At 42.0% G+C, this 27,507-nt stretch overlaps 3 protein-coding genes across 4 annotated transcripts; 2 read left to right on the forward strand and 1 right to left on the reverse strand.

The window, feature by feature from the left end:
• Positions 1-873: 873 nt before the first annotated feature.
• Positions 874-1,948, forward strand: LOC102711103 (probable calcium-binding protein CML11). Its single transcript, XM_015840554.2, has one exon. It carries the CDS (start codon positions 1,037-1,039, stop codon positions 1,643-1,645), a length of 609 nt encoding a protein of 202 aa, XP_015696040.2. The 5' UTR covers positions 874-1,036; the 3' UTR covers positions 1,646-1,948.
• A 4,944-nt stretch (positions 1,949-6,892) lies between these two features.
• On the forward strand, positions 6,893-9,775 carry LOC102721696 (pentatricopeptide repeat-containing protein At5g11310, mitochondrial-like). 2 transcript variants are annotated; one of them, XM_040520164.1, is made up of 2 exons: positions 6,893-8,943; positions 9,027-9,775. In XM_040520164.1, exon 1 carries the CDS (start codon positions 7,044-7,046, stop codon positions 8,673-8,675), a length of 1,632 nt encoding a protein of 543 aa, XP_040376098.1. In that variant the 5' UTR covers positions 6,893-7,043; the 3' UTR covers positions 8,676-8,943; positions 9,027-9,775. The 2 variants fall into 2 exon arrangements, with proteins under 2 accessions (XP_040376098.1, XP_015693595.2); XM_015838109.2 differs by having other exon boundaries at positions 9,040-9,775.
• Positions 9,776-12,093: 2,318 nt separating this feature from the next.
• On the reverse strand, positions 12,094-26,556 carry LOC102709527 (tetratricopeptide repeat protein 5-like). Its single transcript, XM_040519961.1, has 13 exons — positions 26,293-26,556; positions 25,415-25,524; positions 25,217-25,327; positions 25,071-25,128; positions 23,802-23,891; positions 23,132-23,226; positions 22,318-22,371; positions 22,080-22,217; positions 21,003-21,060; positions 20,783-20,897; positions 14,213-14,282; positions 13,373-13,444; positions 12,094-12,587 (listed from the first exon to the last, which is right to left on the reverse strand). Exons 1-13 carry the CDS (start codon positions 26,519-26,521, stop codon positions 12,471-12,473), a joined length of 1,317 nt encoding a protein of 438 aa, XP_040375895.1. The 5' UTR covers positions 26,522-26,556; the 3' UTR covers positions 12,094-12,470.
• Positions 26,557-27,507: the final 951 nt, after the last annotated feature.

Raw genomic sequence — 27,507 nt, forward strand, 5'->3', positions numbered from 1 at the left:
ATATCATCACCATTGGGCTTAAATAAGTCTTTTAGTACATAAATATGCTTACAAATGATAAAAAAAAATATATAGATAAGGTAGTGAAAGCGTGAAGTAAGTGGTCACATATCCTCCAAGGTATCGACCGGGAACAACTCCTATGTGCCTCTCACGACTCCTCTCCATTGAATACTTATTGAAACATTCAGATAATATTGTGTTCGACATTTTGAGAATATAGATTGCAATATAAAATACTAAAATTATGCAACATAATTGAATTCTAGTTGAAATATTTGTTTCTCACACATGAAACATTGTATCTCAATAGTTGAAACATATATATAATAAACATAGTAATTTTAAAGGAAAAATATTCAAAGTTAATCCAAGAACAGCGTACTATTCCTGCAGCGCAGATATGAAGAAAAGCAATGGAAGAAGAGAGCGCGTCTCATATTTGGTTTGGATCGAGAGCGTGGGTTGGATCATTTTTTAACTACCTATGCTATTATAGAAGAAAATGATAGCAATGAATTATATCGTTCATTAACTTTATTATATACACTATCTTACCAACTACTTATTTGTATATAAAATGTTATAAAATATTGGTTGTATTTTTTTATTTTCAAACAATACTGATACACGCACAATTTATATTTCAATTTGTTATTGATCAACGTTTAATTTTTTTTCTTCTGTCAAACACACGTGCAGAGGTTGGGTGAGGGCGTGCATGGATTTTTTGACTTGCGTGCACGTAACCGGATTTGATGGATGAGATTAAAATTTTTAAATATTTGATCACTGGACGGAGTTTATATTTTTTGGTAGCAAATGTGTGTAGCACGATGCAATGCAAGGCAGGGTGCATGTCGGAGCGGAGCCGAGCTGATCCGATATTCGAGGGTGGCGTCTCTTCCACGATCTCTGCCTTCTCCGGTTGCGCTTGCGCGTCGCCCAACGAACGCCAGCCAGCCCAAACACGCGGGGCTCCTCCTTCTCCGGCCACCACCCATTCCGACTCATTCCACCCCACCCGCACGCTGCGATGAGCGAGCCAGCCACCACCGCCCCCGCCGGAGACCTCGACGCAGCCGCCGCCGCCGCATGCAAGCCGCCGGAGACGGCCGCGCCCCTCATCGTCACCTGCAGGAGCAGCAGCGCCCAGCAGCAGCAGCCACAGGCGCCGCTGGGCGACGACCAGCTGGGCGAGCTGCGGGAGATCTTCCGCACCTTCGACCGCAACGGCGACGGCAGCCTGACGCAGCTGGAGCTCGGGTCGCTCCTCCGCTCGCTCGGCCTCAAGCCCAGCGCCGACGAGCTGGACGGCCTCATCCAGCGCGCCGACACCAACTCCAACGGCCTCATCGAGTTCTCCGAGTTCGTCGCCCTCGTCGCGCCCGAGCTCCTCTACGACCGCGCCCCCTACTCCGAGGACCAGATCCGCCGCCTCTTCAACATCTTCGACCGCGACGGCAACGGCTTCATCACCGCCGCCGAGCTCGCCCACTCCATGGCCAAGCTCGGCCACGCCCTCACCGTCAAGGAGCTCACCGGCATGATCAAGGAGGCTGACACCGACGGCGACGGCCGCATCAACTTCCAGGAGTTCTCCCGCGCCATCACTGCCGCCGCCTTCAACAACATCTTCTCCTGAGAATCAATCAATGGCATCGGATCAGAATTCAGAATTCAGAATCAGATCAGTCGTCGGGATAATTTAGGTCAGGTGTTCTTCTTCGTAATTGTGAATAACGAATAATTTTTTTTTTGTAAAACGAAACAGAAGTAAAACATACAGAGTTCAGTTTAGAGAGAGAGATCATTAGTTCTTGCGTAATCTTTGTTTTTTTTTCCTCGTGTTGCTCTATCTATCTTGTTCAGCAATGATCGTCCGCAACCATGGTGACTATTGATTGTAGGAAGGAGATTACCGAATAAAAACTGAAGTTTTGCTCAATGTTTCATCCTCAGTGTGTTGTTGGTCTCAATCATTTGATGCTGAGGTGCTTGATCCATCAAAATCTTGGTACCAATTATTGAAATATACTCCTCCATCCCTAAATATTTGACGCTACTAATTTTTTATACACATTTGACTATTCACCTTATTCAATTTTTTTTAAAAAATATATAAAGCTATACATATGCATAAAAGTATATTTAACAATAAATAAAATGATATAAAAATAATTAATAATTATATAAAATTTTTGAATAAGATAAATACTCAAACGTATATAAAAAAATCAAGCGTCAAATAGAGGAAAGAGAGTATATTTTTAATTCAGTGCATTGCTGGCAAATTATTCAGTTCTCTTGGCGTCTTCAACTTTGAGTTTGTTGATAGGATTGTAGAGTTTATTTATTATGTGCTGGACAACTAGGCAAGCATCAGAATGTGCTAGACAACTAGACGACCATGCCTTCGATGAACTCGATCATATTAGCTAGAGGCATTGCATTAGAATTTGGCTTGTCAGGTCCAAATGTCGAATAGAGGCATGTTCTGTAGAGAAATCGTAGATCTCGACTAGATCTACAACTATATAATTAAAATTGTATTCATTAACATGTTTATATTTAAATTTCTTATTGATTGGATTTATTTAAAATATATGATATTTTTTAATTTGTCAAACAAGCTTGGATGAAGATGTGCTCTACATCAAAGTTGTAGATATTAAGTTGATCTACAACTTTATGATCTATATATTTTTATTTGAAATTTTTTTGCACAATTATACATTATAATTATTTGGATATATTTTTAAAATAAAAGTTAAAATTTTTGAATGACCTTGGATGAAGAATGTTCCAATATGAAAGTTGTAGATCTCACCAAGAAAGCCAACCTTGTACTCCCTCCATGCTTTTTTTATAAGACACCATTGACGTTTATGTTTATGTTTGATTGTTCGTCTTATTAAAAATATGTAATTTATAAGATATACTTAAATTTCCTTTGTGTTGACGTCAGAAATGATTCGACGTATCACACACGAAGGCATGGGAGTCAATTTCAGATAGCTCCAGTGCAGGACCTAAATTCTAAGAAGGTGCGCAGGCGTGCCAGTCAGTTTGATCCTGCAACAAACAAGATAAAGAATAAAACGAGTCGATCGGCTATCGAGCCGATAGGTAACTATTAATTCAGCCGATCGGATGTTGAAACTACAACGGTTAGCCGATAGGATGAACGATCGTCTGTAAAAAGTTTGGATCGGCTAGAAACTTGATAGAAACAAATTTAAATTAAATATTAGACAAACGTAATCCGCCAAATTACCTATTAACCTTAGTCGATCGGACGAGCCTCTATAACCGGATCGAACCAAACATGCATAGATCGGACTTAACCAAGACAGTGTATAGTCGAGCATAATATAATTATAGGAAACATAAAGATCGATAAGGCTAATAAATAAACCGATGAATTACTTAGAATAAACAATGAATCATATGTTGCGATCGGCCAAAACCAATTAACATGCAATCCTCATAAGCTGATGCAACATAAATAACTACTGATCTAACAAAATCAAGCTAATTGATATAAAGTTAATGCAGTAAGGCTATCGGCTACTTTATTGATGCAAATATGACAAACATGTAGATCGGCAAAGATCATTGGCTATAGATGGCGGATAATCAATCAAGATCTATAAAATATCTAGTCTGACTTACTAAGAATAATCATAGAAGATCAGACCCAACCGAGATAGTTCAAGATTGCGCCTAGCAATGTCAGGATAGATATTAAACAGATCTAGATTGCTATCAAACCAACGAGCCGATGACTGATGAGCAAAATACATCAATCTGATACAAACCATCTGATAAACGCAATCTACTAGATCGGACCGAACTGAGACAGTATTAGATTGAATATGTCAAATAGCAAATATCAAACCGAAGTAGATCGCCCAAAGTGGTCGACCAGGTCAACTTAAAACACGAAAGTGATCTAAGTTGAAACTCATACGATAAATAGCAATCGCACAACTAGATTAGAAGATCGGACTAAACCAAGACAGTTCTAATCTAGTCGATACGATTACTTTGGCTCGACGGAACGTATGACTTACCCCTCCGCCGGAGATCAAAGCGATGCAGCCCTGTGTCAAGTATCAAGTTCTACCGGAGTTGAAACCTCGGAAGAGGGTGGCAATGCGCCGAAAGTAATTGATCTAAATTGTGATGTAAATAGTTTACAATGATCCCATGCATACATATTTATACCCTCACATGCTAGTCCGTGTTGGACACGACATACGACTCCTAATAGATAAAAAGAAATAACAAACTCCTATGTAGATTCTATCTCTAAAACACAAGTCCCGATCGGACTCTAACTCTCTTAGAGATAAAAGAAAAATCTAAACTAACTCTAATTAACAGATAAAATTAAATTACACTGCACGGACTCTGATTATTTCCGAATCTATCTGTAACATTCTAGGCCCAATCGACTCTATTTCTTATCCGATCCAGACTCCATCGGCTAAATCCGAGTTGTATTCCGCCTGGTCTTCTATCCGATTGCCCTATTTCCTGTTCAATTCGGTCTTTAATCGCAGTTTAATCTCCAACGGTAATTATCCAAATTCTGGCGTTAACACTATAATAACAAATCAAATTATAACAAAATAATTAATAATTATTTTCTGAATAAGATGAATGATCAAACGTAAACATAAAAGTCAATAGCGTTATATAAAAAACATGGAGAGTAGTTGACAACCTTTTAATTTAAGATCATATATAGATTCAAATATGTGTTATGTGGTTTTAAAATTAATAATAAAAATAATAAAAATGGAAGAAGCAACCAAAAGTGCTTCATAGGTAAGATGGATCAGATTTTGTGTGTGTGGAGGTGGAGGTCATGGATTCAAATTCTCAATTATGAAAAGTATGAAATTATTATTTATTGAATATGACAATAAATATAATCCCATGACATTAAAAAAATAAACTTAAAGCTCATATATGTCTATTAATCGGGTATTCATGGGGAACAGGAATAGGGGACGAATTAAGGACCATACCCATCCTCGCGAGACTTGACGGGGACATGTCTTCCTTCATTTAATTCCCCGTGTGGAATCAATCAGAACCATCCGCGGGAAAACGGGTAACGGGGCCCATTGACATCTCTAAGATCATGGGTTTGAATCCTCAATTGCGCATATATATGAATAGACGGTGAACCCTCGTTAATAGATATTTACGCACCGCCAAATTGGTTTACAAAAATCTTACCTTCAAAGTGCAGCAAACTTCGCAGTATATTCACAAGTAATAATATTGGAAATGATGTATTCAAATATTATATTATATTTATCACGAATTAATATAAAGTTTACATAAATTTGTTAATCATCTAAATATATAACCTAAGTATGGAGTCAATTAACTTCGAGGTAGAGGAAGGTTTGAGCCTTGTGGATAATAGAACAAACGAAGTGAGCAAAACCACAATCACACAACATATGTTTAATGTTTCATTTTTATGGCAAAAACAACACTTCTCACTACTCCATGTCATATATGTATATAACAAATAAATATCTTGATCTTAAGTGGCACTTCTAGTTTCTAGAGGTGTTGGTTAAAATCAGGCACATCACTATGGACTGGTGCAAGATAATGAGATTGATGAGAACTCCCTGTTAACCCTTACGTTCCAAAATAAACTCTTGCTGCTGAGATAATTTAGGATGTGTGGTAGCAGGTTATTCTACATCACTAGCTTTGAACCTATATTAGATCCCTTCTCCAAAATAAGGTTGAAGCGTCCGTTTGAGAAAACATATCCAATAGTTTTTGGTTTATGCATAAGAATATTATATAGCTTGCAACACAAAAGGCCATTTGACATTATTGTAGGCTTTTCAAGAAAATAACTCCATTCAATTTCTTGCAATGAAGTTCATCCTTGTCTCGTGTAAGATAATGAATCCTTGTATGATGTTTGGTCTTCGCATAAAGAAATTTTATCATGTTTGGTGAGCCCAAAATTAATACCGTCACTGCAAGGCTTGTGATTATGCTTATAAGCCAAAATTTAAATGTTCAACCTTAAATTTAGAGTTGATTTTAAGGTTTTTTTCTTTCTAGTTTATTTTCAGCCTTTGCTTTTATACCACTAAGAATATATGTATAGAAAAATTTCGTTATAAATTATCTTTTATTTGAAAACATGTTGTTTGACTTTTTTATAAAAGATCCAAACAGTGGGAATGTGGGTGTAGTAACTAGGATTGCCATGTTCCTTGCGATGGAAACTGTTCAACTAGGTTCAAGTCCTAGATTTGACAAATGTGCTCATATTTATGTCTAATATTCTTTTAGTTGTAGATAACATATTTATCGACAGAGAAAAGGTGACTTTACCAGTCTCAATATATAGTGTTCGGTCTCTTAAATATGCGTATAGGGGCAGGATATATGTGTGTCGGTGATCTCTTTGTCTAAAAAATATCCATGGTGGTTGTGTTTGGTGCATGCTCAATTAATCATATAAGAGCAAGTTCAGCAATATAGCCAACTACTAGCTCTAATTCATTAATTCATTTATAGTTAATCTTAGTCTATTCATACAATACAATAGTTACGTACAAAACATTAATACATGGTTTCATATGTTATACACGTATGGCGTCTTAGAGCCTGCACTGTAGCTACAAATTAGTAGCTCATTCTCTTCTCTCTCCCATCTTTTATCTTTTTAAAATATGATTATAACTGGCTTATAGTTTGCTATTGTACCTGCTCTAATAACATTTTCCTTTCCAGAATGCTAAAAAAGAAATTAAGGCCTGCTTATATAGAGTTAAATATTAAACATATTCATGTAATCGTTGGGTTTCAACCAAAGCCAAAAACACTAAAAAAAAAGCACGTGCCCGTGGATTCTCCAATTCGAAATTCCCAAACCTAGTGGGGACCCAAGTGGGCCGGACCGTGGATTCTCTCTCTCATCGGACCCGGGGGTAGAGACGTGGCCTCGTCCGTCACCTCCACCCTCGCCGCCGCCGCCGCCCGCCGAAATGCTGGCCCGGCCGGGGCGGCTCGCCGCCGCTTCCACCCTTCCCAACGATCCCGCCGCCGCCGCAGCAGCAGCCACGGTCCTCTCCATACTCCGCGGCGAGGACCCCGCCAGCCTCCCCGCGGCGGGCATCGACCCGAGCCCCGCCCTGTTCCAGCACCTCCGCCCGTCGCTGCCCACCGTCCCGGACTCCGCGCTCCCGGCGCTAGCCCGCTGGGCCGGCGACGCCACCGCCGTCTCCCTCCTCGCCTCCCGCGGCCTCTTCGCCGCCGCGTGGCGCCTCCTCCTGGCACCTTCCCCCACGCCGCCGCCCCTCGCCGCCTTCGCCCCGCTCGTACGCCGCTACGCCCGCCTCGGCCGCGCCCCCGCGGCGCTCCGCGCCTTCCACTTCCTCCGCCGCCACCCCGACCGCTACGTGGCCAGCGGCGACGCCCCCGCCGCGACCTCCCTGCTGAACATGGCCGTCGACGCGCTCTGCAAGGAGGGCCACCCGCGCGCGGCCGTGGAGCTCTTCGAGCGGTGGCGCCGCGAGGAGCCAGATTCGCCGCCCGACGAGCGGGCTTACAACATCCTTCTCCACGGCTGGAGCCGCGCCGGCCGGCTCGACAAGGTGGGGAAGCTCTGGGCCGAGATGCGCCTCGCCGGCGTGCGCCCGACGGTGGTCACGTACGGCACTCTTATCGAGGGGCTCTGCGTGAAGCGCCGGCCAGACCAGGCGATCACTCTCCTTGACGAGATGCGGGAAGAAGGAATCGAGGCGAATCTGCTCACTTGCAACCCAATTGTGTATGCGCTCGCGCAGGCCGCCCGATTCAAGGACGCCCACAAGGTGCTCGAGAAATTTCCTCTGTACGGTGTCGCGCCAAACATTTCCACATTCAACTCGCTCGTGATGGGATATTGCAAGCATGGGGACCTGGCCGGGGCTAGCAGTGTGCTCAAGGCGATGACCGAAAGGGGCATTTCGCCGACCACCAGGACATACAATTATTTCTTCATGGCCTTTGCCAGGAACAGCGATGTTGAGTCAGGGATGAATCTTTATAGCAAGATGGTGGACAATGGTTATTCTCCAGACCAGCTTACTTACATCCTCTTGATCAAGACATTGTCTAGGGCTAACCGGCTTGAATTAGTGGTACAAATGATACAGGAGATGAGAGCCAATGGTTTTGAGCCAGATTTGGCAACAAGCACCATGCTAATACATTTGCTTTGCCGGCGTCATCAATATGAGGAAGCATGTGCCGAGTTTGAGGATATGTTTAAGAGAGGAATTGTGCCCCAGTACATTACTTACCAGAAGCTTATGAGAGAGCTCAAGCGACTTGGATTGGTTCATCTGGTCCATAAGTTGACAGATTTAATGCGCTCTGTACCACATTCTACGAAGTTGCCAGGCAGCTATAGGGATAAGGAAGGGGAGGACGCCATGGAAAAGAGGAAAATAATATTACAGAAAGCTCAGGCTGTTTCAGATGTTTTGAAGGAGTGTAAAGATCCAAAGGAGTTGAGCAAGCTCAAAGAAGAAGAAGAAACTGATGTTGAGGTCGCAAATAGGTTAGTAACCAACATTAGAAGGCGTGTGCACGGGGGTGCGTCAATGAGCTCTGTATTAGCACCCCTTTCTTGAACATGGAATTGCAAAAAGGAACTCATCAAGATACGATTGCATGTGAGGCAGTTCAGTAATTGACTGCATTGTTACCACCACCTAAATGATTTTAATGCACATGGACATGGTTAACCTATCTGTTGTCCTTTGCAACCTTCAAGATAAAAGATACTCGAGGTTGTGACATACTATGGTGGTCTTGGTTTACTGGATACTGTCCCACAAATGAATCAGCTGGGCGATGTGTTTCTTCTTGTAGGGAAAACGTGGGATTCATCTACCGATGGTAAATTTCTAATGTGATGTGTCTTTCATGATATCTTAAACTTTCACAATGGACTGTTTTTGTATGAATCTTATTGATTGCAGTGCTCATCTGCAGATTTTTTGGATGGCTATTACACCTGTGTGTGCCTTATGCAGCGGTATACAGGATTGCTATTACAATAAGCAAAAAACGATGCCCCATTTGGAAGTCTAACCAGTGAACATAGAACTGGTACTCTGGTAGGATATTATTCAGCGGCAACCGTTGGGTTTGGCCATTCCTGCGGCTATCATGTACACAAAAATTTCCATTAAGAATTTTCCATCGCTTTGTTGGTTGAGGTACAGATTTCTTGCCACACCATAAATCTTCCTAAAAGAGGATTGTACTATTCTGTTTGGATACCAAGCATCAAGTCATCCCCGAAAAATATTTTTCCATCTACCTTAATTGCCCATTACAACGACCTCGTCAGCCGATTGATACAGGGATTTCCTGATGGCCAATTGTACAAAAGGAGTTATACATAGCGGACAGATGATTTCTTTTTTCCTGAAGATAGCTTTGCTGCATATGATGGGATCGGTGCAGGTTCCTAAACCCTTTTTTGTGGCTATGGAAAGCCCTTTGTCTTAGTAAGTGGAAGGTGTTCTTTGCTTATTTTGGCTGATGCTTAAGGACATGTTTAGTAGGGCTTCTGATTCTAGGATTCGGTGTTTTTGATTTTGATTCTCTATGTATCAGATTCAGGACATAATCAGAATCAGTTTGATTAGGTGTTTGGCTAGAAACAATAATCTTAATACTAATATGAGTTTTCGAGATAAATTGTCAATACTACCCTTGCATAGCAACAAAGTTGAATTTTTATATATTTCTTCATGTGTCCTAATGTAAACTCTAATAATTATTATAATTAGGCATTAATATTGTGTAATTTTTTGTACATTTAACTTGTGGAAATTAACAAGGATTTAGAGAAGGTCAAACCACATAAAAAATACATTGCATTTGCATGACATAACATATCCATTACATTGGTACACTTATAAATTGAGTTATTCCAAAAATAAATCATTATTGTATTCTTATAAAAATATGCCAACTACAGTGATATGAGAAATTTCATTTTGATTGTCATGATGCACTTGCTAAGTTATAACGAAATACATCCATGGACCTATCACTGGAGTGTGGAGTAGATGTATCAGATGCATTTTGTGAGAACATATTTTTGCATATCTTGCAGGTGGTCATAATTTGGATCACGATTACACCTATTAAAATACTTATCGAATGTATAATTCTTACGTATAAAGTTATGAAAATATATTGTTACAGCAACGATCATTTCTTGCTCGTCCATTGGATAAGTAGCTATCTTTAAAAGGATTCGTCATTTTATCTTCCACACATCAAAGGTTCGCTCAACGACACTACATGCACTTGAGTAACACTGATTGAAATATTCTTGCTAACCATTTGGGAAGGTCTTTTCTCCATTCAAGAGCATGATACCTTTGTCCCTTGTATGGTGACATGCACCCCATCCTATTTGGTTATCTAGTGTGTACGAGATAATATTTACTTGTGATAAATGAATTGAGTTATATATGTATGACTAAAAATAAAGCAAAGAGAAGTTTTCAAAATATTAGCAATTACATACCTTGTGGAGGATGTGGAAATATATCTTTAGCAACCTGTAATGCCTGATAAAGGACACTATTATCATGCATAGAAGTAGGTTGTCCAATATAAGCATATGTAAAATGCATGTCAAAGTTGACCACTGTCATCACACTCTAAGTGGGATTCTTGTCAAACCCAATGTATAGGGTCAATGTATCTAATGTATTCTTCACGTGGTAAGTTTACTGTAGTATGAGTCCCATCGATAGTACCAATATAATTTTTAAAATGTGGCCACATTCTTTTGTCTTTGTTTATTCGACTATGAGCTCTTTGGAAGTTGGGATCTTTTGGATATATGCAATCCTTGCACATACTAACCATACTAAAAAGGACCTACTTAAATTTTTTACTTATTGTTTCTCCAAGATGCTTAAACCTATTTTGAACCTTTCTGTTGGTTTCACCATCTCTAAGTATGATTAGGAAAATAGCAACCAACTATAGAATTTTCTGTTGGATTCACCATCTCTAAGTATGACTAGGAAAATAGCAACCGACTATAGAATTCATGTGATTGGTATATTTGAGTTCATATGTACTCACCAATAAGGCAACTTGTAAAATAGTTCATTACTCATATGGACATATGGTGACTCTTCCGGTGTCCTCAAAGTTTCTAGTTGTGATGTTCCTGTTTTATTTTTATCATAATAAAACATTGTCCAAGCAAGCAAAGGGTTAAAAATACGGTAGCTTGAAAAGCGATGGTGACGTATAACCTCCATGGAAAACTCATCTAGTTTTTTGAGCTGCATAGCTCCCTCCATAACAAAGATTTTATTTCTAGCCTTTTAACTTAGTCAAATAAAGATTTGTTTCTTTTTCTTTCTTACCTACCTCGAGGTCCACGACCAAGAATTTATTTCCTTCAATACACTTTATTTACCACTTCACGGTATAATTGTCCTATTAAGAGTATTTAGGTCTGCACTATCAGGCTTTATCGAGCTAAAATTTAAATTTTTAATCTTAAATTTAGAGTTAATTTTTGAGGTTTTTCACCTAAATTTATTTTTTAGCTTTTACTTTTAGATCATTAAGGCTACATACATAAAAGTTTTATTCATAATTTTTTTTACAAATATATCGTTTGCTTTTTTTATGAAAAAGCCAAAACAATCACCCCTCCCAAAAAAAACCACTCATCTTTATATGACCTATTTAAATTTTTTAGCCTTAACGTTAGAGGTTTGGAGGTTTTAGACGTATATAAAAATTTTATTAACATATTATCTTTTATTTGCAAATGTGACATTTCGTTTTTTTCCTTGAAAAGGCCTGCCTTAAAGAAGTTTTGTATCCCTTCAGTACGTGATACATACCTCTTATATACCACTTTCACAATGGAGTACTATGGTCCTTTAACCTCACTACTAAATTGTCAATTTTGTTTTACAGTTGGGAGTCTTTAGCACAAAGGGAGCTTATGGAGACCGGCAAGTAGGAATTGAGCTAAAAAAATGGTGATACGAGTCAAATTTCGTCCCAAATCAAAGATACCCTTCAGGCAATACACGAATCTGATTTTCTAAAACGCATTACAAATCCAATCCCATATGATTTACATTGTGTCCAAGTAATGAAAAATTTACATCGAATTACACACATAGTAAATCCCCCGTTAATGGATATCAAATCAAGCAAAAGGGAAATCAAATCATCCCTGGACCCCCAACCAAACCCAGCAGATAAAACTGGCTACAAGGTAGAACAAAGTAGCAAATTGTACAAAATTGCGATCGGATCATTTCCATAAAGTCTTCTCTTCCTCAGTCTCCACTCCCTTGACGGAATCTCTAAACACTAGTTTAGACACAAGTGTCCAATACACCAAATTAAAAAAATACAGGTCACGGTTTATTGTGCGCATGGATTGAAGCCTGTACAACATGATGAGGTGGTGGAGCCTTTTCATTTATAAGAATCTGTTCTGGAAAGTCCACACGGACTGATTTGAACTGATAGCGCTGTTTGACATCAAAGAAATCAACATATAAGGTAATTAATATCTGGCATCAGTTACCACAAATGAACATTCCATAGCACTCCCCCTGATCTTGAAAACGAATGGACATCAACAGTCTTCAAGACCGGAGGGAGTAATAACTAATACTCCGTAATGATTACTTGTAGCAACTCATGTAAATAATTAGACACTGATATATGGATCAAGAGTATTTGGTTATACAATAACACAAAAGGTAACTAATATCAATGTATTTGTGGTTATCTTTTTAGTTTCTTTTTTTCCTTGTAATTAGTTCTAAACTCTTTGTTGATGAAGATTAACCACAGGGGAGTCCCCTGCTGTGTTTGCATAAAAAGGGCAACACTTTAAATAAAAAAGTGTCTTTTAGCCTAAATCTCTACTAAAAAGAGGAGTTAATGATGACGATGCTGTATTTTGTAGTATTTTCAGAATAGTCATGTCATGCCATGCCATGTGATATTTGTAGATGCCAGTTAATATGATTTTATTTGGTTTTCAATTTGAAGATAATTAATTAAGCATTTTCTTTATGATTGTAGCATCTGATATACATCTATTTGAAAACTTAACAGCACGTGTGCACTGCACTAGTTAAAAAGGCAGTAGTGTGGATTTTGATAAAAGACCACACTCAAGGCAACAGGCCTGATTTTATGAACACCAGGTTTTTATAAATGAGACCATCATCCCTGCTTTCTGGCAATAGGCAAATGTTTACTTCTAGATATGAATCAAATATTTAAAAAAAATGAAATTCCGCACCTGTTCATTCCAAGATATATCCAGAATTCTGAAGTAAGGTTCCAACAATGCCACTCGATCACCTTCTTTAATCTAAGGCATACAAAGTTCACATTAGCATGGTACATTAAAAGTACTTACAGGAGGACAAATTTACAAGTTCACGAGTTGTTTCTAATACAGAAGGGAAACTTATTTTAAGGGTAAACAAAATAGACAGATGGGGAGTCAAGTGGCATTATTTTTACATAAATAATTTGGCAAGTAATTGAACCTCTTCCTACGCCAAATCAATTCAAGAATGCATGATATTTTACACTGATATGATTTGAACACTCAGATCTACTTTTTATATGGATTGTTAGTGAACAAATATTGAAATATTACATTATGAAGCTGTCATGAAAAATATAATGGTTATACAAGATTAACTTAAATTCCCTCTGGTATATTACTGTTTGGTTCTCTAAACAGCTTGCATTGTATTTCATTTCTGAACAGCAATAGTACTTCCAACAAACTACGGAAATTAGGAGTGGAAACAGGCCAATGCAAGCAAGTTGGGGAATGCTCAACTACGGTAGCAAACCAACTCAGGAGTGTGCTGGCATAACAATGAGCCAGTGATAGGTCCTAGTAGATGCATCCAATTGAAGCATATAAATAAGCCAAATGAAACTTCGCAACATTTTTTGAATGACCATAAAGAAATTGAATACTACGAAGCAATATAGCAACAGTGCAGCACAATCAGCCTACTCCACCCGGTACAACAAACCTCCCAAAACGTGCATGCAAAAATTACAAATCGCAAGTCTATTTTTAATAGCTTAAACATTCATCAGTATTACGAGATCTTACTGCTTCATTTCGTAGTCCATAGACTGAGAGTATAAAATAAGACTGATCCAAGTCGCAAGCTAAATAATACCTGAAATCATCCAATTCAAACATCAATACAAAGGTACACTAATAGGACCAATAAACCAAGATGCAAAGTGTGCCATCTGTAATGGAGCTAAGATGTATATTCAACCTGATTCATCTGAATGATAATGCAGCATATGATAACCACAAGTAACCAAACCTTGTAGCAGCAAGGCTCACAAATGTTACAAGATCTCAATTGTCCATTGGAAATTTTTCTAGATTCCGAGTTCAACAAGGAAGCTAATAGTTAACACACATTCTATTCATGAGTGGTGTATATGCTTATGTTTAACTAACAATACTATAAAACCTATTATAGTGGTTACAATCAAGGTTAAACAATCCAGTTATAACCGCCGGGACCCAAAATACTGTGCTTACACAAGGAAAATATAGGCCAATACTTCTGTAAATTCAAACTAAAATATTTAACTGAATTTTAGAGAGGCCATTCGATCATGACTAGTGTAATCTTACTGTAGACCTTCGCCGAAGGTCATAAGTTAAGTACAGCTTAAGGTTATTATTTCTGCAAGTAAAACGAATTCGATCAAATATTGATGTAGTGTAAAGCAATTTTTAGATTCAAGCTTGAGTTTGCTGTTTACCTCCAACAATTCTCAGTTACAAAACAATCCTGAAAGGAAACTAATGGAAACTGTTTCGGACAAGGCGTGGACAATTTGCTGCAATATTTCCCCTTTTTGTAACATCAATTTCAACAAGTCAATGTAATTAATAGTTTTTCTAACAAAATGTTGCAAAAGTACTCTATGTTATTTACAACAAAATCATAATGTTCCTGTTAGCAAGGTAATTAGGGATATATTTGGCAGGCCCTAGTGGGCCTCGGGTGTGCAGGCGCATGGATATGCCGCCGCCCCCTGATTAGGATAGAGCCTTCTGTATTTGGCAAGGATCCCATGATTGGTGTTGTTTCTATAAACCGATCTAGGGTTCCTTGCCTATATATACATGTAATCGTGCTATGCACCTCTATCAATCAATCCATTGTTGCCTTCTATCTCAACTTACATGGTATCAGAGCAGTTCGGCTCCTGCCTCTGCTCCTGCTTCCGCTAAACCCTAGCTGCGCCGCCGCTGCCTCCAGCCGCGCCACGCGCTACTCGGCTGTGCCGCGCGCTCCATCCAGCCGCGCTGCGCGCCACCCGGCTGCCCCGCACGCTGCCCCCAGCCGTGCCGCGCGCCGCCCCGCATCGAGCGCCCTCCCGGCTGCGCCGTGCGCCCACCCACCAGCCGCCATGACTGGAGGCACTCCTCCCCTGTCTCCTACCGCTGCTGCTGCTGCTGCCGCCGCTGCAGATGCTTCTGGCTCCACCTCGGGCAAACGGCCGGTTATCACAGATGCAAAGCTTGAGGTACGCATGCAAGCCACCAAGGCCAAGCATGCTGCCGCACTTGCCCGCGCGGAGGAAGCAGAAAAGGAGGCAGCTCTTGCTGCACAGGAGCGCGATGCCGCCGCCGACCGCGTTCGCGCCACACACGCTCAAGCGGCGCGAGAGCGCGCCGCCGCCGCCGAGGACGAACCCGACGCAGTTCCTGACGGGCAACCAGAGGACCACGACCCCTTCGACCACGACGGCAACGACCTTCACCACGCTATCCTGGCGCATGAAGCCGCCGCCATCGTCAACCTGCACGCACAAGCCATCAGCGTCCAGAACATCCGAAGCCTTGTCCACATCGTCGTCGACACCAACTCCGGCAACTACACCCGCTGGCACGATTAGATCCTTCTCGTCATCGGCAAATACTCGCTCGAGGACCATGTCCTCGCCGACCTCCCCGCGCCTGACTTCCCCGACTGGACATGCATGGACTATGTCGTCAAATCCTGGATCACCGGCACCATCTCCATTGACCTCACCGAGACCGTGATCGAGCGCGACGCCACTACCCGTGATGTTTGGCTCGCCCTGTAAACCCAGTTTCTGGGAAACAGGGAGACACGCACCCTCCACCTCGACGTCTAGTTTCGCAACTTCGTTCAAGGTGATCTCTCTATCACAGACTACTGCAGACGTCTCAAGACCATGGCGCAATAGCTCGGGGAACTCGGGGAACCTGTCACTGATCGCACGTTGGTACTCAACGTGCTCCACGGTCTCAACGAGCGCTTCCGTGACATCGGTCGCCATCTTCGCCACAGACGGCCCTTCCCCAAGTTCATGGTGCATCAAGCGTCCGCTTCCTCCACCGCCCTCCTCGCCACAGCTGGGAAGACTACCACTCCGGGGGCATCATCCTCGTCTTCCACTCAGCAGCCTTCTCGCACCCGGGGCTCGAGCGCCGGCGGTGGCAACTCGGGTGGTGGCACGTCCAAGCCGTCCAAGAGCCGGCGCGACAAGCGGGCTGGCAAGTCGTCTAACAGCACCACGCCATCATCCTCTGGTGGTCAGTCTGGCAGCAAGGGGACGTCCACAGCTCCTTGGCCCTCCTTCCTCAACCCGTGGACTGGGGCCATCCAGATGTGGCCCGGACAACGTCCACCCATGGCAGCGCCTCCCCAGCAGCACCAACAGGCTCTTATTGCCCAGCAGGCCCAGGCGCAGGCTTTGCTGGCTCAACAGGCACAGGCACACGCCATCCAAGCCGCGTAGGCGCTTGCACAGGCACAGGCGGCACAGGCGCAACAAGTCCAGGCCCAACAGGCAGCACAGCAGGCGGCGCAATTTCCTTGGGGACAAGGTGGCCTCTACAACCCAGCTGCCTCGCCCGCTGGCTGGGACCAGCAATCTCTGGTGTCGGCCTTTAGCACCGTCTCTCTGAATCAGCCGCCCACCGACTGGTACTTCGACTCAGGTGCTACCTCCCACATGACTTCCAGTCCTTCCTCTCTCACATAACTCTCTCCACTCCTCAATTGTTGTCGGTAACGAGTCCTTACTCCCCTCCCCGTCACCTCCACTAGCACGGCTTACCTTCCAGGGTCTTTTTCTCTTAATAATGTTTTAGTTTCACCCAACCTTATTAAGAATCTTATTTCCGTGCGCCAGTTTACCTCCGATAATAATTGTTCTGTTGAGTTTGACCCCGCTGGTTGTTCTGTGAAGGATCTGGAGTCTCAGAAAATTCTCATCAGGTGCAATAGTGATGGACCACTCTATCCTCTACGCCTCCCTGCTGCATCGGCTTTTGTTGCTGCCTCCACTTCACTTTGGCATCGTCGTCTCGGTCACCCCGGTCATGAAGTTATGTCTAAACTAGCGTCTGTGGTTCCCTCATGTCCTAAAGAACTTAGCACTTCCCTATGTCATGCGTGTCAACTAGGTCGTCATATTCGGTCCCCGTTTTGTTCATCCACCTCGCGTGCTTCCAATAATTTTGACCTCATTCATTGTGATCTTTGGACCTCACCCGTTGTAAGTGTCTCTAGTTACAAGTACTATTTGGTCATTCTTGACGCTGCTCGCATCATTTGTGGACGTTCCCACTTCGTCTCAAATCTGACACGTTTTCGACCCTTGCTAATTTCTTTGCTCATGTGGCCACTCAGTATGGTGCCACAATCAAGTCAGTCAAGTGCGACAACGGTCGTGAGTTCGATAACTCTAGTGCCTGCACGTTCTTCCTCACTCAAGGCACCCACCTCCGGATGTCGTGCCCATACACCTTCGCCCAGAACGGTAAAGCTGAGCATATCATTCATTCCACCAACAACATCACCCGCTCTCTTTTATTTCAGGCTAGCATGCCACCATCACACTGGGTCGAGGCTCTAGGCACTGCCACATCCTTACTCAACATCTTGCCTACCAAGACATTAGGTTTCGTGACACCACACTTCGCTCTCCACAAAAGCTTGCCGTCTTATGATCACCTTCATGTCTTTGGTTGCAAATGTTACCCTAACCTGTCGGCCACCGCTCCTCATAAGCTTGCGCCTCGCTCCGTCATGTGCGTCTTCCTTGGCTACTCTCTGATACCGTTGCCTTGATTCCTCCACAAATCGAGTCAGCATCTCTCAACACGTCTCTTTTGACGAGTCATCGTTTCCCTTCGCCGAGCAGGGTCCCACCCCTAGTCCCGCTGACTTTGAGTTCCTAGACGTTTTTACCCCTAATGTGCCAGCTCCTATGGACCGTCACTCTGCTTTTCTCCTGCAGGACCTCAAGGAGCACCCGTTGCGCTCCCATACGCAACACCCAGACCCGCACTGCCACGTGCGGCCACCGACGGTACAACACCCGGACCCGCACTGCCACGTGCGGCCACCAACTCAACGACTCCACTGTCGCAGGCCTCCCGCCGGGCGTCCCGCCCCCGCTGTCACCTCATGCGACGCCGTCTGCTGCCCTGTCACCATCGTCGGCTCCGCCTGCCACCCTATCACCATCGGCGGCTTCTCCTTCACCCTGTCGCAGTTGGTCGCAGCCGGCCACTGTTGACCGGAGACGACCACAAGCAGCCTCAGCCAGTCCGTCGCCACCGCCTGGTCTTCATCGCCCTCCGACGTTCTTTCAGCACATCTACGCGCGACGTCCGCCTACTGCCCCAGCTTGCCCTCCTCCCCTTCCGAAGAGAGTCGTGCATGTTTCCCCTGTGGTCAACCAACACACCATGACCACACGGGCTAAGGCTGGATTTCGCCTGCCGGCGCTGTTCCACAGTGCCCCGCTATCACCCATCCCGAAGACCTTCCGTAGTGCCCTCGCCGATCCAAATTGGCGAGCCGCTATGGAGGAAGAACACGGTGCCCTCCTGAAGGACAACACGTGGGATCTTGTTCCACGACCCCCGCGCACCAACGTCGTCACCTGCAAGTGGATCTTCAAGCACAAGTTTCGAGCGGATGGCACCCTAGAACGCTACAAGGCTCGCTGGGTCCTTCGCGGCTTCACTCAGCGCCCTGGTGTGGACTTCGACGAGACCTTCAGTCCGATCGTCAAGCCTGCTACTGTTCGCCTGTTCTTTCACTGGCTCTCTCTCGCAGCTGGCCGATTCACCAGTTGGACGTGAAGAACGCCTTTCTTCACGGGACACTCTCCGAGACCGTCTATTGTGCCTAGCCTGCTGGTTTTGAGGACCCCAGTCACCCCGACTACATCTGTCGCCTCAACAAGTCCCTATACGGCTTGAAACAGGCACCCCGTGCGTGGTACAGTCAATTCGCTTCCTATCTGCTCTCTCTTGGGTTTGTGGAAGCCAAGTCCGACATCTTGTTGTTTGTCTTCCGTCGTGGGACTGACATGATATATCTGCTGCTCTACATTCATGACATTGTCCTCACCGCCTCCTCAGCAGACCTCTTGCGTCGCACCATCTCTGCTCTGCAGTCCGAATTCTCCATGAAGGACCTAGGTGAGCTTCATCACTTCCTGGGGATGCATGTTCAACGTGATCGTGTGGGCCTTGTTCTCTCTTAGCGACAGTACATGTTGGAGCTTCTTGAGTGTGCTGGCATGGCCAACTGCAAGCCTTGTTCCACCCCGGTGGACACCAACCCGAAGCTACCCGAGTCTGGTCCGCCCGTTCAGGACGCCTCAGATTTCCGGAGCCTCGCCGGTGCCCTGCAATGGCTGACCTTTACTCGGCCAGACATTGCCTATGCCGTGCAACAGATTTGTCTTCACATGCACGATCCTCGGGAGCCTCATCTTGCCGCCTTGAAGCTCATACTCCGCTACATCCGCAGCACATTGGACTTAGCCTCGCCCTTCGACCGTCCTCAGGAGATGCCGACTGGGCGGGCTGCCCCGACACGCGTAGATCGACCTCCGGCTATGCCGTCTTCATGGGCGGCAACCTCATCTCCTGGTCGTCCAAGCGCCAGAATACGGTTTCTCGCTCCAGCGCCGAAGCAGAGTACCGTGCCGTGTCGAATGGCGTGGCCGAGATCTCCTGGCTGCGACAAGTGCTCACTGAGCTTCATGCTCCACCTCGCCGTGCCTCGTTGGTTTACTGTGATAACATCAATGCGGTCTACATGTCCTCCAATCTTGTTCAGCATCAGCGCACCAAACACATTGAGGTTGATCTTCATTTTGTTCGGGAGCGCGTCGCTCTTGGGTGGCATTCGGGTCATGCATGTACCGACATCTTCGCAGCATGCCGATATCTTCACCAAGGGGTTGCAATCTTCTGTTTTTGACGAATTCAGGTCCAGTCTGAACATTAGTTCTACCAACGATCCGACTGCGGGGGCGTGTTAGCAAGGTAATTAGGGATATATTTGGCAGGCCCTAGTGGGCCTCGGGTGTGTAGGCGCATGGATATGCCGCCGCCCCCTGATTAGGATAGAGCCTTCTGTATTTGGCAAGGATCCCATGATTGGTGTTGTTTCTATAAACCGATCTAGGGTTCCTTGCCTATATATACATGTAATCGTGCTATGCACCTCTATCAATCAATCCATTGTTCCCTTCTATCTACTTACAGTTCCAAAGAAGAGCACTTAGAAGTTGGAAGCATGAAAAAGGTTATAAATTTGTAATGAGTCACACATAATTAGCATTGATTTTAAGGGTTAAGGAATCTTACATTGGAGCAACATTATCATGTCTTATGAAAAGAATGACTTTACTGACAACAGCAACTGCCTTGTTCAAACCCTCTGATAGGATGCCTATGGTTGCTTTCCTGTGAGACAATTTTACTGCAACAAGAATAAAGGATGAGAGGTATAAAAACCAACAGAGTAATTTAAACAGAAGAAATTTAATAGACTCAAATATATGCCGAGTGAGAGTGAAAGTATTACTGTTGACTTCGCTCAAAGAAGATACTGATGATGCTAATCTCTTGGATCGTAATTGTCCCTGTGGAAGAAAATAACCATAAGTAGAAAAATATCAGAAAATAATTCACGAAGCACAATATATTCAGTATATATCCCATATAAGTTATTGCAAAACAAATTGCTGTCACTTCATGAAAATGAAACTTGAAGCCCTTATGCAGACAATAGCAACATAAACACTTCAGAGTGGTTTTATGATTACGCGTAGCAATCAGGTCCAGGAAATACTATTCATTCTCATGAACAATGCGTGACACTGTACCGTCTACTTGCTTTAGGAGACAGTTTGCTAGAGTTAATCGATTGATTGGAGATAAGAACGTTGAGTTGTTTATGTTAGGATATTCGGGGGAAACCCATCCCTTTACTAAATACTCCCCCAGTCCCAAAATGAAGATATTTCTACCACTCCATCATTGTCCCAAAAAGAAGCTATTTCTCCACCTACCTCCTCATCTCAACCAATCACAATCATTCTTCATTTAATTTCTTCACCAGTTCTCAACCAATCACAAACTTTTGTCAATCATTTCCACCAACTTTCTTAATACATGTGCCTAGCTCTGGAAATGCTTACATTTTGGGATGGAGGAAGTACATGTTATTAGACCTTAAACGGCTAAACCACATTAACCGAAGCTTCCACTTGAAGTTCTTCATGCCAAACTACAGTATTTTTTCTTTTGTTCAGCCAAAGCTGCATGCTTGTCCTCTTGGCAATATTTAGCCAATGAAATAGGGTTTATTACAGTGGGACAGTCTATCATAATAACATAGCCAGACATACGCGAAGATTAAAAACAATATATTTCTTAAAAGTTTAAGTCTGTCGATCACCACAGTTATGAAAAAGATTTATTCTATTTTTGCTATGTTACTTAGTTTTACCAAGTTGAATGAATATAGACAACTTAAAGTACCTATTTCTTCTTTGATTTAGAGTAAGATAAATTTGAGTTCAAAAGGTTAAGATAGAAGAGTTTGTATTTATTCATGTTGAACTCTGTTGTCTACATACCATAGATACATAGAAGTTACCTTCATTGCACTATCTAGCTTATCAAGGAGACTGGTGATCTTCTGAAGTTCTGTATCAGCACCAAGACCAGGATCTTTTAAAGCTGCAGCTTCAAATCCACGAAGCGCCCTTTCATAGTTCTCTAAGTATTTGTCAGCCTGGAAGCAAAAACAGATCATATTATAGAAAATGATAAAAGACTACTTGGTGGAAAATGTATTTGATTTAGCTAGTTGGTTTATGATCTAGGGTACTCACTGTTGCACAATTATAATACAGATCTGGATTAGTTTTCGTAGCCTCATCCTTTTCCTGAACACAAAATGAATTGAATTATATCCATATAATAAAATGAACAACCAATTCTTAAAAATTACCATCACCTAGCCACTGACTTTGAAGACTCTAATTATCAATGTGGTATTTAACGTAACGTTGCACTATTATAGTATAGGTCTAAGATGATTGCATCAGAGAGATTTAACGCAACATTGATGGTCACATCACAATGCCACCTAGTCATGAGTATTAGCAATTGGACCCTTGGAATTGCTATGGGCTAACATGTATACAAGTCATCATACAAAAATGCAGAAAAGCCCCTTAGAATAGGGTAAACACACAGCCAGCTACATAATACATCTAAAAATTAGCACTTCACTCAGCCAAATCACATTATCTTCCCACAGAGTACCCCTTCTTTCCTTTCTCTTGCATGACTAGTGGACCACATCAGGTTTATTCAGCAAACTGATCTTAGCTAACTCAGCTATCATGTCCAATTGGATGCCATATCAACTAAACATGAAAGAGTAAATGCATTTCAGTCAAAACCAAGGCGATTTTTGGCATGGATTGATTGACACTAATTTTAACTGTTGGATGGTAGAAATTCAACAGTTTGAGTTGAGAAGCGTTTTCAGGATTCACAGAAAAGTTGAAGGAGAGTATAATGGACTCCCTATTAAAAAAGGAAGCTTTACCCAAAAAAGTGGAAATCTTTCAGAAATTATATCTTGCTTTTATGAATAAAATTATCAAAGTAACATATGTATGAAATGCACAAACTTACAGCATTTTGATATGCTTTGACTGAATGATGAAGCTTCATGTGATCCCAGGATCCACCCACAAAAAAGCTTGTAAGATATGCATTACCCAGATTATCTACATAGAAATGAAAAATGAACTTTTATTAAAACATAAATATATTGGGACAAAAGGCACATCTCACAAAAACCAATTCAATGCTGATGCAGCAATGGTGATGGGACCTGGACCCGCTTATATATATTTCATAATTTGTGTGAGTGCCTCTTCATTTAAAAATATCACATTGATAATTCACACTTACTAGTCAATGTGGTATTTCAAAATGAAGTGGCACTTGAACATAAATGTTGATGGTCGATACTACATCAGTGTATTCTTCAGATGGTAAATACTTTAAAACATAGTGGTATATACTCAAGTCATGATCTTCAATGCCATGAAACCGATTTTTCTCTACCAAGAATCTTCATAAATTAGGATGTATGACCTTTCACCAATGAAAAAATACCTTGGCTAATGGTCATTTCCTTGGTAAAACGGTATATGGAGGTTTAAAGGTTTAAGAACAAAATTTGAAAAAATAACAAGGCGATTGAAGCATCATATCTAACAAATAACGAATAAGAACTAATTGTGTAGCAAAAGTTGCGAAATATAGCAATTATAATTTTAGAAGAAGAGATTCTTACACCAAGAATTTCCGTCTTTGATGTCAAGCATTACAGCTTCTTTTGCATGCTTAATGCTCTCTTCCACTAGCTGTGCTTGGTCTTCGCTGCCTGAAAACAGAACACAGCATAAATGGGGTGCAACAAGACAAGGAAAATTCTGTAGAAAAACTAGACATGCAGCATGGAATTATTTTTATGGTAGGGACTCAGACATTCGATATTACCATTTAGCACACATATTTTACTATAAATCTTTTGACAGATTTCCGTTGAAATCAGCAGAATTTTAGGACATTGGATCTGCATTGGCATATCTGTGTGATGGTATCAGGTCTGCCATATCTATGTTTTTTACACAACACTTTTGCTGACATATTTTGTTCCTGCTCCTTCGATATGCCAAGCCAAACCACTTTTACTGCCCCTTGAAAGAAAAGACTAACTTCAATCAACCACTAGGTCATTTTTTTCCAGCAAAGAGTAGCACGAGAGAGCGGGAAGAAGCGATAAGAACCAAAAGGAAATTGTCAGGGGAGATTCAGTAGTAGATGGGAAGAAGAGAAAGATCTCATAAAAGGTTATTTGTCACTTCTTGTGTATCTTTCTATGGTGAGTTGATATTCTGATTCTTTGAATCATATTTTGTTCAAATTTGTTGAGTTTGATTGCAATTTATGGAGGGTTTTATTATTAATATTGGAAGGAGATTTCAATGTGAAGGCTGCTCTTTCTACTAGGCCTGTTATATTTGGCACTTTTACAGTTTGTTTGGATTGAAGTTATAGTTAGGTGTCACTGAACCATAATTTCTTTGTTCTTAACTGCAAACTTGAGGTGTAATCTTTATTAGCAAGTTGTTTCTTTGCCTCCTTGCTGGTATTAGGTCATTTCAACTATTTAACAGCACATCATGTACTTCGATATGTTTTAGCTGAGCTGTATGCTGCTGATCACATGGCTTAAAATATGGCTATTTTTGATAAAAATCTGAACTAATATACAGACAGTCCCTTATACTGAAAACCATACCATACACCTACAAGAAGATATAATCAAATGATTGATGTTCCTGAACAGATCATGAAATCTCAAAGTTTGGCCTAGCTAAATAATATTTCATTGAAGGAGTAAAATACTTTTTTATTTCAAGAAAAGGATCAATTCAAAGCTGGTTCATCAGTGATGTTACACGGTTTCATGATTTATATAATAAAAATATATGCAGTGGGGGAATTAATTCCATAAAATAATATCAGCTGAGATGTTACTACATGGAGAGAATATCACCTTGAGCCATGCTTCTTTCAAGCATTGAGAGCTGGCATAGTATTTTCTTATCTGCCCCCTGACAAATGAAATTATGCTAGAGAATATGGAAACTTGAAAACAAAAACATAGCAAAAATGTATCCTAACTTTTAGGCAAAAATGTACCTTGCTTAATGCTAACGAAAAGCAGTTCATTGCGGAAGGCAGATCCCCCTTCTTCCATATGCAGTTACCCAAACACAGCCATGCATCTACAAGAGATGGATTCAACTTTACCTAATATATCCAGTAGAACAATGGTTGTTTAAGTTTCTAACCGACAGACATGATATACAAGGTAATGTGTAGTCTTCTGCTACATACTGCTTTGGATAAATGATCTTCGGCCTCCTTATGATAATCGGGGAAAACATCCAATATTTTTCCCCTCAAGAATTCATAAACAGCACGTTGCTGTGGTGTTCTCCTGTCCTCTGGAAGTAAAAAAAGAAACTAAAGAATTATATTGAAACGAACATGAAAATAACTTCTCAATGGATTTGAGCTATAAGAAGTGGGCATCTGATGAGGGAAATCACCACTAAGAAACAAATGATCAGCCACCAAAATAACAAGTAGTCAGCAGAAAAAGGAGCTGAATGTCCCAAAATGTTACGATCGAATTATCGAAGTTAGCAACTCAGCAAATAATCTGATGATATCTGTGGCATGTAACAGATAGAAAAGGAAAGTGCAAAAATAACATGTGGGTGTCCCAAGTGAATGGAACATATATAATCAGATGTGATACACTCAACAGAACAGGTTTGGTCATTGCTGTTGTTTAGAGATTGTGAGGCTGCTGGTCAGCAATTCCACAAAAATTCTTCCTAGGACAGACGAGTGGGGCAAAGAATTGTAGTATCATAATTCAGGGCATGTGTATAATACAATTCAACAATAGAGACGTGGACATTGCAGAAAAAATATGCAATAGTATATGTAAATCATCTCCTACACCACCGGAGCATCAGCAATCAATAAACAGCTACAACAAGCTTCACTACAAGTTACGGCTTCTACAATTTTTTAGGAAAAAATCAAGCAACGTGCTAGCGAGGAATCCAATTGGAACGAAACCATGACAAATCGAACCCATTTCAATCGCATACGGCGCTACTACCACACAGTGCTACGGATCGAATCAATGGAGACCGAAGGGTGGAAGGTAGGGGGGGAGGGGGGCGTGCGGCAACGTGTACCTGGCGGGAGGGAGTCGAGGACGGCGAGGGCGTCGTCGGCTCGGGCGCGGAGGGCGGCGGCCTTCTCGGCGGGGTCCCGGGGGAAGAAGGTGTCGCGGAGGCGGTACAGCTGCTCCGCCGCGTCCGCAGTCCTCTCCAGGGGCGTCCTCCCCGGCGGGGCCTCCTGTTGCCGCTGTGGCTCGGGCGTCGTGGCAGGGGTCGCCGCCGCGCCGCCGGCCTCGCGGCTCATCGGTTTTCCTTTCTGGGCGCCAACGGCAATGGGATTGGGATCTGAGAATCCGGCAAGGACAGTACGGAGTAGTAGTATTAGTAGATTGTACTCCGTCAATGTGGCTGTGTATAGTAGTATAAAATCTAATTCATGTTTTTAAAGCACCGTTTATTTCGCGAAAAGAAAAAATTGTTTGGTGTTATATCGGACGTTTGATTGAATGTCGGAAGAGGTTTTCGGATACGAATAAAAAAACAAATTTTATAGCACGTCTGGAAACCGCGAGTCTTTTGAGCCTAATTAATATGTCAGCACATGTGGTTTACTGTAGCACGTATGGCTAATCATACACTAATTAGACTCAAAAAATTCGTCTCACGAATTCTTCCCTAACTATGCATATAATTTTTTATTTCATCTATATTTAATTTAATGCTCTATTTAAGTGTCAAAGATACGACGTGATGTTTTTAGAAAAAAAATAGGAACTAAAAAGGGATATCTTAAAGTTCATATGGTCATCACTTGTATCCCAAAATTTAAACATTTAAATGATTCAATTTTATACTATAATATGGACATTTATGTGCTATTTATAATTTTAATCATTCTAATGATTCTATAGCTAATCATATGCTTATAAAGTGAATATAGTGAATATAGTCAATTCAAAATTTAAAGTTTAATCACTAGATGACTTAAAAAAACTATTTTAATGTTTTCTTACTCCATATTTAAACAACTTAAAAATACTTATATCAGAATGGTCGTAGTATATGTGACGTTTAGGCTTTTTTATGTAAGGAAGGAAACTCCGCAACTTAGATTTCCCTCACAATTTTATCTTGTCAACAAATTACCCAAACAATTATTTATTCAATTTAAAATATAAGAAGCCAACAATACCAGGTTACCTCTTTAAAGCATTTGTCAAACTCTAACCAATTCAAAGCCCACAAAAAATGTTTATTTTTGTTGAGTCCAAGTTACCCTCTAACTCCTCT

Source organism: Oryza brachyantha, chromosome 1, assembly GCF_000231095.2.
Source record: "Oryza brachyantha chromosome 1, ObraRS2, whole genome shotgun sequence".
Classification (NCBI taxonomy): domain Eukaryota; kingdom Viridiplantae; phylum Streptophyta; class Magnoliopsida; order Poales; family Poaceae; genus Oryza; species Oryza brachyantha.